Source organism: Galeopterus variegatus, unplaced genomic scaffold (genome assembly GCF_000696425.1).
Source record: "Galeopterus variegatus unplaced genomic scaffold, G_variegatus-3.0.2 Scaffold843, whole genome shotgun sequence".
In the NCBI taxonomy this organism is placed as follows: Eukaryota; Metazoa; Chordata; class Mammalia; order Dermoptera; family Cynocephalidae; genus Galeopterus; species Galeopterus variegatus.
This window is the reverse complement of record NW_007726954.1, coordinates 59,018-69,942: the sequence shown is the minus strand read 5'-3', so window position 1 is coordinate 69,942 and position 10,925 is coordinate 59,018. Positions and strand designations below refer to the sequence as shown.

The 10,925-nt window shown below is 60.4% G+C and overlaps 2 protein-coding genes across 2 annotated transcripts; both read left to right on the top strand.

The window, feature by feature from the left end:
* Positions 1–1,384: 1,384 nt before the first annotated feature.
* Positions 1,385–5,428, top strand: SLC25A34 (solute carrier family 25, member 34). The gene is made up of 5 exons (XM_008572843.1): positions 1,385–1,934; positions 2,558–2,623; positions 2,724–2,876; positions 3,169–3,303; positions 3,918–5,428. The coding sequence occupies exons 1-5, from the start codon at positions 1,557–1,559 to the stop codon at positions 4,098–4,100; spliced, it is 915 nt and encodes a 304-aa protein (XP_008571065.1). The 5' UTR covers positions 1,385–1,556; the 3' UTR covers positions 4,101–5,428.
* Positions 5,429–6,206: 778 nt separating this feature from the next.
* TMEM82 (transmembrane protein 82) lies at positions 6,207–10,223 on the top strand. Its single transcript, XM_008572841.1, has 6 exons — positions 6,207–6,383; positions 6,558–6,630; positions 6,834–7,008; positions 7,662–8,079; positions 9,367–9,554; positions 9,895–10,223. The coding sequence occupies exons 1-6, from the start codon at positions 6,296–6,298 to the stop codon at positions 9,958–9,960; spliced, it is 1,008 nt and encodes a 335-aa protein (XP_008571063.1). The 5' UTR covers positions 6,207–6,295; the 3' UTR covers positions 9,961–10,223.
* Positions 10,224–10,925: the final 702 nt, after the last annotated feature.

The window sequence follows — 10,925 nt, the reverse complement described above, 5'->3', positions numbered from 1 at the left end:
CCCAGCAGAGTCCAAGCTGTCCTATGGCCTGTTGCTGAGCTGCCCTCGGGGGCCTAGACAAGCCTGCTGGGGAGCTGAGGGCCCTTAAGCCACTCGGCACTGCTGTCTGCAGGACTGCACACCTGGGAGGAAAGGGGTGGACCCTGGCAGAGGTGGGTGCAGGCTGTAAAGGCACCGGGCTCCAGGCAGGGTGGCTCGGCCTCTGAGTTTGACTGGGACTTGGGTGATTCAGGGCATCCTGGCAGGAGAGGGCTGCCTTGGGGACAGAGGCCGAGGTGGGTAGGGGGTGCTGGCCCCAGCCTGAGCAAACCAGCACCTGACAGCAGTGCCCAGGGGTGGGAGTTCCCTTCTCCCCAGGCCCAAAGGGCACTTCTGTCTCAGGGCTGCCTCTCCTGCTCTGCTGGCCACTCCTGCAGGGAGGGCAGAGCCTGCTGCCCAACCCAGGAGGGGCTTCCACCAGGAGGAAGGGTGGGCCTGGTGGGCAAGTCCTTGCCAGGCGAGCAACTAAACCCACAAGGCCACTCCTCAAGATACGGTGGGCCTCATTTTTCCATCTCCTACCTATCCAGGGGCTCTGAAGTCTTGGGGAGCAGTGAAGGGGCCCACAGGAGCCAGAGGCAGCAGGGGATGTAGGCCACCTTTTATTGGCAAAGCACCGTGGTAGGCACGCTCTTCTCACATCCCCAGTCCTGCAAAGAACCTTCTGAAGTAGGTCTCAGCGTCCCTGTTTTGCAAATGAGCCAGACTGAAGCTCAGAGAGCGTGACATGTCTGGGGTCACAGTAGCAGCACCTGTGATCCCAAGTCAGCTGCCCAGGGCTCCAGAGCCCATCCCTGCCCCTGCTTCTGCTGAAAGTGGGACCACAGCCTGTGAGAGCCAGATCAGAGACTGAGACTTGGATGTCTTCCTTGGTGGCTTAGTGGTTAGGATTCGGCGCTCTCAGAGACTGAGGCCTGGAAAGGGGCGGTCCCACAGGCCGTGGCAGGATAGGGGTGGGGCTGTTGCTGAGTTGCCCTCGCACCCTCTGCCAGAACCTCCCGAGGCACTTCCCCATGCCCAGGGCTGAGCTGGAGCAGGACGGGCTAAGCCAGAGGCAGGGCAGGGGCACCAGCCCTTAGCCCCGGGGCCAGAAGGAGGGCAGAAAGACAAGAGAGGCAGGAAGAGGTGCCTGGGCTGGTTGGCACCTTCTCCCCACCCCCACTCTCCCTCCAGTCCTAAGCGACCTTTCCCCCAGATCCCAGGGTCCAGGCCCGCCCCAGTGGGGAGGTGTGGGAGACAGAGGCAGCTGGGATTGGTCAGACCTGGCTGGGGGCGTGTCCCAAACTCCGGCAGACCCAGTCGGCTGAGCAGAGCAAGTGGACTCCGGAGACAGACCAGGGGGAACCAGGCAGCTGAGGGCCTGTCCGTCTAGGACCCCTGCCCTTTAGACATGGCCCAAGGCCCCCTCAATCCCCAGCACCATGGCCCTGCAGGGGTGAGGACAGCCTAAACTACACCACCCCACGGCTGGTGCCGTGCCACTGACCCGGGCGCAGCCGGCCTCTGACACAGAGGCCATGGAGACGGTACCCCCAGCTGTGGACCTGGTGCTGGGTGCCTCGGCCTGCTGCCTGGCCTGTGTCTTCACCAATCCTCTGGAGGTGGTGAAGACGCGGCTGCAACTGCAGGGGGAGCTACAAGCCCGGGGCACCTACCCACGGCCCTACCGGGGCTTTGTGGCCTCTGTCGCAGCTGTGGCCCGTGCAGATGGGCTGTGGGGCCTGCAGAAGGGGCTGGCTGCCGGCCTCCTGTACCAGGGCCTCATGAATGGTGTCCGCTTCTACTGCTACAGCCTGGCGTGCCAGACTGGCTTCACCCAGCAGCCAGGTGGCACCATGGTCGCGGGTGCTGTGGCTGGGGCACTGGGAGCCTTCGTGGGGAGCCCTGCTTACCTGGTGAGTACGTTTTCTCCATCCTCCACCACCCCGTGACCTACTCCCTCAGGGGCTCTGCAGCCTCCAGTGGCTGTGCTCAGTGGACGTAGGCAGGGAAGGGTAGGCTGGGTGGGACTGTTCCCCAGAACATCCCAGCCCAAGCCTGGAATCTGCCCCTTGGACCATGGCACCAGGGCCTTGCCCTGATCCTCACTCCCCTGGAGACCCTGCCACGCTGGTCCTGAGCCAGGGGAGGGGGTAGCGGGTGGCAGGAGACTTGCTGGCTCAACTCATAGCTTGGTCACTTTTCTTCTTGTGTGGTCTTGTGCAAGTTAAGAATAAAAGCTACTGTTGAGCAAGGGCTGGCCGCGTCCTAGGCCGAGTGCTGTAGTCATCATCTTACTTAATCTTCAGGACAGCTTTTCAAGGTTGCCAGACTGAGGCCCAGAGAAGGTTAAGTGACTTGCCCCAAGTCACACCGAGATACCTCACCCTCAACCCCTTTATACATGGCCCCCTAAGCTGCAGACATGGATCACGGAGCTCTGGGTTTCAGGTGCACTGGGAGGAGGGGCTCAACACACACAACTCATCCAGGCTTTCCCAGGCTCCATCCCCAAACTCTGTCCCCTCTGCTCCCACAGATCAAAACGCAGCTACAGGCCCAGACCGTGGCCATGATGGCCGTGGGGCACCAGCACAATCACCAGGTGAGGGCTGCCACTCCCCAGAGCTCCCTGGGGGGCCAGGGTTGGACAGGCTCCCAGGCTGGGGAGCAGCTGTTCAGTGACCCATGCCCTCTCCCCGCAGAGTGTCCTAGGTGCCTTGGAGACCATCTGGCGGCAGCAGGGCCCACTGGGGCTATGGCGGGGCGTGGGTGGGGCTGTGCCACGAGTCACAGTGGGCTCAGCTGCCCAGCTGGCCACCTTTGCCTCCGCAAAGGCCTGGGTGCAGGAGCGACAGGTGAGGGACTGGGGACACCTGTGCCCATCCACACACACACACAGGAGGCAGGAGGGCCACCTAAAGTCCAGGGGGTGGCAACAGATGGGGCCTCATAACTGTGCCCTTGCCCCTGGGCCCAACAGCAGGGGGCGGGGGGCCCAGCAGTGAACCCTGAGACTGTGAAGGAGCTGGGTGGGGGGTGGGAACAGCTAGAGGGGCCTCAACTGCTCCCTTTATCCCAGCCTTTCGGCCCCATGTGCAGGGGTTAGAGGGCAGGTACAGGAGTCAGCAGCCTGTGCCATCCCTGCAGTGGCTCCCAGAGGACAGCTGGCTGGAGGCCCTGGCAGGGGGCATGATCAGCAGCGTGGCCGTTGTTGCCGTCATGACCCCCTTTGATGTGGTCAGTACGCGGCTATACAATCAACCTGTGGATCAAGCTGGCAGGGTGAGTGGGGATGGGGGTAGGGGAGGACGTGTGGAACCAGGAGCACACCCCGCAACATGCACACACAGCCACAGACACATGACACACATGCAAACACATAATTGGGCTTGTTTGCTGAGTACCTGTGTCCCAGGCATGAGCTAAGCACTTTCACATCCGGATTTTATTCCATCCTGACAACCACCTTCGTTCTCCTGATGCGGAAACTGAGGCTCAGAGAGATCAAGTGACTTACCTGAGGTCACCCAGCTGGTAAGTGGAAGAGCCAGAACTGGAATCCAGGCCTGACCCTTGGCCTTCCTGCGGCCTGCCGGCCTCACAGATGTGCCCAATACAAGGGTGCCCTCCACAGGGTGAGTTAGGGGTGAAATCAACCCAGGTGCCACTAGCCAAGCTGAGTCCCCGGCATGGGGCTGTGGCTGCCTGGAGGAAGAGGCCCCTTTTCCAGTGTCACAGCCTAGAGGGCCACCTTTTTGTAATTTGCCCAGCTGGGTTGGGGAGGGGGTACCTTTTCTGATGTGCCAACAGAAGCCCTGAACACACAGACACACCTGATCGTGCCAGCCAGGGCCTCAGGGCCCTTGTAGTGACACCCACCCCATGTCTATCCCCAGGGCCAGCTGTATGGGGGCCTCATCGACTGTTTGGTGAAGATCTGGCGGCAGGAGGGCCCCCTGGCGCTCTACAAGGGTCTGGGCCCTTCCTACCTGCGCCTGGGCCCCCACACCATCCTCAGTATGCTCTTTTGGGACGAGTTACGGAAACTGGCTAAGCGGGCCCAGCACCAGGGCACCTAGGCGGTGTCCCTCACCCCCATATCCTGACACAGCCTGGCACTTGGCCAGGAGTGGCCACAGGTCCAGGGAGAGTGTGGACAGCTCTGATGAACCCAGCCCACTCAGGGCCAGAACAACCACTCCAAATGACCACTGATGGTTCTCCAGAAAGTTCTCTGTGCCGGGTTACCAAGTCCTAGAGGCTTAATCCTTGTTATGATAACTGCTGTGGGCACGACTGTCACCATGAACTGAGTGACACATGCATCAGCTCGCTTAGTCCTCAAACAGCAGAAAGACACAGGTAAAATCCTCTTTTACCACAGGGAAGCTGAGGCTGAGACAGGGGACATAACTTTGACCAAAGCCACACAGCTCGGAAGTGGCAGTGCAAGGACTGGAACTCATCTCTGCCCACCCCCAACCGGTGCCTTTGGCAAGGGCACGACCGTACAGGACCACGGTGCTGGAGGGCCCCTCGGGGATTGCTGCACACGTGGGGAGTCGCGGGGCACGGTGGCGACGTCATCCATCTTGTTTGCTGGGGCTACATAACAAAGTATGGGCTAGGGGACTTAAACAACAGAAATTTATCTTCTCAGGATTCTGGAGGCTAGAAGTTTGAGAAACCACGGTGTCAGAGGGGTTAGTTTCTCCTGAGGCCTCTGTTCTTGGCTTGTGGATGGCCGCCATCTCCCTGTGTCTTCACACAGTTGTCCCTCTGTGCCTCTCTGTCCTAATCTCCTCCTCTTATGAGGACATCAGTCATGTGGGATTAGGGCCCACCCGTATAACCTCATTTTAACTTTACTACCTTTTTTAGAGACCCTCTCTACATATACAGTCACATCTGGAGGTACTGCAGGTTAGGACTACAACATATGAATTGGGGTGGACACAATTCAGCCCTTAACATCATCTAAGCACAGGCTTTTATTGAGGGCCTCCCAGGTGCCCTGCACTGTGCGCATTTGCACGTACTATGACAACTGTGAAAGGGAGCTCTGGGATGCCCATTGTTCAGATGAGGAGACTGAGGCCCAGGGAGGGGAAGTGCCAGGGTGAGCAGCACAGCAGAGTTTGCATTTGGGCTAAATGGCAGATCCTGGGCCCTCTCTCCAGACTGCAGCAATACTCCCGCCATGGCATGTCCTTAAGGGCCACACTGACCTTGGTACTACAAAGGTGAACACCAGCTCCCCGGGAGGGGTAGGACTGGCCTGGGGTCCATCAACCCCAACTACCTCCCCTGCCATGCTGCACATCTGTGAACAGCTGCTCCCCAGAAACACCCTCCCTGCTGCACACTCCAAACCAATAAAGTTTTCTATTTTGTTTACTTCAACGAAGCCCCTCCACGGCAGCCTCAGTCTCTCTCCCTGGACCCCTGCCCTTGGCTCACTGCTGTCTCTGAGACAGGAGGGCAGGAAAGGGTTCCAGCTGCACAGCCCCACCCCGGCTGACCCAGGCGAGGCCTGCCACCTAGTGGACACAGGGAGGAACCTCAAGACAGGCAGCTCCATGGCTGCGGGAGGGGAGGACCCAGGCTGGACTTAAGAATGGGATCCAGCCCCAGGCCGGGAGGTCAGAGCCAGACCCTAGGCTACGGGGAAGCTGGCTACCACACCTCACGAAGAGGCATCAGTGTCTGACCTCTGGCTATAGGGGGAGAGGCCCCCAGACCTCAGGCTGAGAGGGCAGCAGCTCAGCTCTGGCTGTGGGGGGCATAGACCTCCCTACTTTCAGACCTGAGGCGGAGAGTGCAGAGCCCACACTTCGGGCTGAGAGAGGACAGCACCCAGGCCTAGGGCTGGGGTGGGACTGACGGATGGAGGCCTGGGGCTTCAGGAAGACAGTGTGTTGTTCGAGGCCTCAGGGAGGGTAAGAAAAGTGGATGCCAGAGTAGCAGGAACAGAGACCAGAGACCAGCCCCAGAGATACCCCCTCACTCCACGCTGCCCAAATGGGGAACCGCAGGAAGCAGGTGGCTCCTAATGTCCCTTGTCCCTGGAGCTGCGCCTTGCCTTCCTGGGGCCTGGAGGGGTTAAGACCTTGCCTTTCTCCCTCCCTCCCCTCCCCTGGGCCTTTGACCCCTCCCATTCCCTCCGCTCCCCTCCACTGACACCTTTGCCCTGTGACTGTGACGTTGTTGGTCTGTCCCTGTGCAGATCCCAGATCCAGCCGGAAGCTGGGGCTGGATCCCGGGCTGGGCTGCCATGTTCTCCCTGCCTTCCCTCCCCTCCTGGCTCCCAGGCCTCCCCTCCCTCGAGTGGGGCTCCGGCCTTCTCGACTCCCTCCTGCAAGGTGAGCGCCTCCTCCCCCTTCCCGCCACAGCACCACCCCCTCGGTGCCAGCTCTGTGCAGTGCAGGGTCTCCCGCCTCCTCGGCTGCCCCCTCCTCTAACTCTAGAGGCCTGCCTGCCCTCCTAACACCCCTGCACTCTGCGTCTGCTGCCTCCCTCCCTCCTGCTCCTCTCAGGCCTCGTTGGGGCCTTCGGAGTCTTGGTCCTGAACAGTCTCCTGAAAGTTTACTTCTTCGTGGGCTGTGCCAAGTGAGTGCCCACCTCCTTGTCCCACCCTAAGACCCTTGCCAGGCCCCTGGGCCCTGTGCTGTGACTCTGGCCTCAATGGAGAGGACTGGGGGAAAGAGACCACCCCTGCACCCCAGGGAGTGTGGCTGGGGGCACCGGGACACCCTCCAGGGGCTGAGGCTGGTGGTTCTGCACCTCCACCCACAACCACTTTGCCTGCACAGTGACCCGGAGCGGCGGCCGGAAAAGGAGCGGCTGCGGGCCCACTGGGCCTCACTGGAGATGGTGCACCTGGCAGGGCTGGCCCTGTTCCTGACCGTCGTAGGGGCCCGGGTGGCCGCCCTCGTGGTGCTTGAATTCTCCCTTCGGGCTGTGTCCACGCTGCTGTCCCTGGGCAAAGTGAGACTGTGGGAAAAGGGGGAGGAGGAGTCACTCCCTAGCCCCAGGCCCCAGTGTTCACCCTGGGACATGGAAGCTGCCCCCAACTAGAGCGTCCCATCTCTTCACCACCCTGTTACCTGTAAGACTAAGAGGAGAGGTTACAGATTGCTCCCTCGGATCTGGTTGCCAAAACAAAGTCTGCACTTGCAGCAGACACAGCCCTAGTCCTAAGAAAGTAATTGTGACAGCTCCCGTGTTTCGAGCTTCCCAAATGCTAGGCCCTGCGCTCAATACTTTGAGCATGTTATCTCATTTAATCCTCCCAACCACAGGGGGTAAAGGTTTGCTTTCACAGATGGGGAAACTAAGGGTCAGAGGGAATATGGGCTTGTCCATGGTCAACAGCCAGCAGGGAGTTGAGTCAGGCTTTGAACTCAAGTCTTCCAGGCTCTGATCCACCACCCTTCAGCTAACTGACGGGTACCAAGTAATAAGACATGATTGAAATTAAGGCAAGAGAAATTACCCCATTAGGACTCAACCTGAAGCCAATATTCCCTCTTTGGGAACAATCCCCAAGGTCCCTTCAGTCTTCAGCATCCCCTAGAGTGGAGCATCTTGTACCATGACAGCCCACCATCATAGCCCCTCTTCTGCCACCTCCCCCGCAGGGCTCCCGGGGCACCGAGAGACTGCAGCTCTACATGCTGTGCCAGTACTCTCTGGGCTGTGGGCTGACCTGTGGCCTGAGCTTCCTGCAGGAGGGCGCCCCTCACCGCACGCTGAACCTGCTGCTGAGCCTTGGGCTGGCTGCGCTGCTGGGCACGGGTGCCCGACGCCTCCACCGCCATGTCTGCCACCTCTACGAGCTACACAGCAGCCAGCACTACTGTGGGATCTGCCTGGGCCTGCTGGCTGGCGCTCACAGCCTCCCCCAGCTGCTGGGCCGTGCCCTGGCTGTGGCCTTTGCTGTGGGAGACCTGGCAGCTGTGGCCCTCATCAACCAGGACTTTCTGACCACCTCGGAGGCCATGCGCTTCTGGACACCCCTCACCATCTGCTACACACTGCTGGTCATCTACATGCAGGGTGAGGGCCGCAGGTGGGGTCCTGGGTTCATTCCATCAGTGTTCCCACCCACTGTCTGGCCCAGGCTCTGGGGAGGCGACCACAGTCAGACCTCTCCCCTGCCATCTCAGAATGCCCGGTCTAGCGGCATAAGCCACACAGTGGGGCAGCTTAGAGAAGGGTGTGGCTTGAGGTGGGAGCCCTGAGGAGTTGGCACTTGGATTGGGCCTTGAAGGATGAGCAGCCCCTCCCTCACAGAGGCAAGGGGAGAAGGGGACCGTGGGCAGAGCAGCACATATGCCAAAGCCCACAGGTGAGAGAGGGCATGGCTGTGTCAAACAACTGGCACAAGCCCAGCGTCGCTGTCACTCCAAAGGCACAGGGACGGGATGAGGCTGGCCAGGTGAGGCTGGGCATGCCAAAGCCCACAGGTGAGAGAGGGCATGGCTGTGTCAAACAACTGGCACAAGCCCAGCGCCGCTGTCACTCCAAAGGCACAGGGACGGGATGAGGCTGGCCAGGTGAGGCTGGAAGTCTGATGAGAGGCCATTGCAGAGTTTTAAGCAGGGGAGAAGGACCTGGTCAGATCTGGGCTCTAGGGGGAGCCTCCTGGCTGCACAGTGGGGGTGGGGTGGAAGTGGCAGGGCAAGGAGGGGCGGTCTAGGCAGAGAGATCAGCAAGTGCAAAGGCCCTGGGGTGGGAAGGAGCTTGGCTTGCTGGAGATGGCTGGGGGGTGTGAGCAAGGGGGAGCCAGTCAGAGACAGGGGCAGCTGGGGAGTGGGCTTGGGCCGGATGTGGCAGGACCTCCTGGTAAGGCAGGGGAAGTGTTTGCCTTTTACTCCAGATGCAGTGCGGAGTCCTGGGAGGGTTATGAGCAGAGGAATGATTTCACTCAGACGATGTATTTAGAAGGTCACTTTAGTTGGTCAGCAGACACCAGACTGTAGGGTCAAGAATGGAAGCCAGGAGCTCCGCAAGGAGGCTTCTGTGAGAGGGGAAGGTGGCTGGGGCCAGGGTGGGGCAGTGGGAGTGAGGATGTGCATGACGGAGAGTCGGACAGAGCTTGGAGAGGAGTTGGGATGACTCCTGCCACTGGGGCTAGCAGGGCTCCGTCCTAAGCCAGTGGGAGACTTCTGGGATGGGCAGCAAGTCCTGGGAGACAGAGTGCCTGGCACCTTGTAGGTGTCCAGAGAGTGGGGTGGGGCCAAGGGTCAGGGAACTAGGAGGTCCAGGCCTGGCCACAGCTGGACCTCCGTGTGGGGCCTGGGATGTGGTGAGCAGGCAGTGACAGGTGCCTGCGTCCTGTAGAAGAGCAGCGGCAGCAGCCCGGCATGCAGAGCTACGTCCAGACGGTGCTGGTGCGCATGGGTGGCCTCTTCGTGCTGCTGCTGACCGTGGGCTGCTGGCTGGATGTCCTGGGCGTCCTCATCTCGCTGCTGGGCGAGCTCTGGTGTCTGGCAGGCGTCCGCACCCTACTCGACCTGTGCCAGATAGAGGTGGGCACCCCCACCCCAAGCGACCCCCAGACACTGAAGCCCTGCTCCAAACAGCCCTGGGAGCCTCAAGAGGCCCATGTTTAAGAAGAGCTGGGCGACCTCTTTCGGGTGGGGGGAGCAGAGGGGACTTCCACCCTCTCTGTAGCCAGCCTGCATCGGCCTCTAGGTCACTAGGAGTGGGGAGGTTGAGTGGCACCCTCCACCCTGTCCGCAGCCCACTCCAGCCTGCACCCCAGAGGCCCCGAATGGGAAGAAGTTCCCAGATAATAGGAGGCCTGAGCCCCCCTGGGGGTGGGGAAATGGATGACATCCTCCATCCTTGCCTCCCATTTTCCCTCAGGATTTTCCATCCCAGAGGCCTTCAGTGTCAGCCCCAAGCCAGCCCCAGGGCACGGCCCCCTCCTGACCTGCCTCAGGGAGCGCATGGAGTCTGTCTCAGGCCCACACGGGCTGGCCTGCAAGGCCTTGACCCCGGGACGCTGCCTGGAGGTGGAATGGCTGTGCTGGTCCCCACCTGGAGCTTGGGGTGGGCACTGGGGCCCCAGGAGGGAGGGGACACCTGGGGGCTCCTGGGTTAATCCTCCTTTTCTCAGGGTGGGCAATGAATACAGCCCCTCAGACCTGCCTTCCCAGGCAGGGTTGGGGGGCTGGGGGGAATTACATCCTCAGAACGGTTTCCCGTTTACTGGCCTCCTTGCCCTCTCCATGGATAATAAAGATGATGATTTCTCAGCCTGTGCTTAGAATCACGAGCACACCAAGAGGGAAAGAGGCTCTTCTGAGGCACAACACACAGCTCGCCTCCTTGCCCTCTCCATGGATAATAAAGATGATGATTTCTCAGCCTGTGCTTAGAATCACCAACACACCAAGAGGGAAAGAGGCTCTTCTGAGGCACAACACACAGCTCTTCTGGCAGGGTCCTGGGATATGTGCCTGAGGGCTGGCCCAGGCTGGGTCCCCTGGGGTACAGGGCTCCTTGCAGACAGAGAAAAGGAGTTCAGGGCCAAGGTGGGAGGGGTTTAGTATTGAGGTGGCCGAGGAGGTGAGGGGTCAGGTGGGATGGACATGTGACCTAGCACCCACTTGCAGTCTTGGGTGGATGGTGCCATGTCCTGTCCCATCCCAGGCTGAGAAACCACGAAAGGGGGCATGATGCTGCTAAGTCCCTGGTGCTCCTGGGTCTCCAGCCCTTGACCCTGACTTGTCTAAGACCGTGAGGATCCTTGCAGTCTCAGCCCCTGTGGTGCTCTAATAAATGTCAGAATCCTGCTCACAGCGCCAATTGTAGAGCTACTAATCCTGTTCATGAGGCCAATTGTCGAGCTAGGGCTCGGTCTGAAGCTCACAGACCCCTCAAGCCTGTTCCAG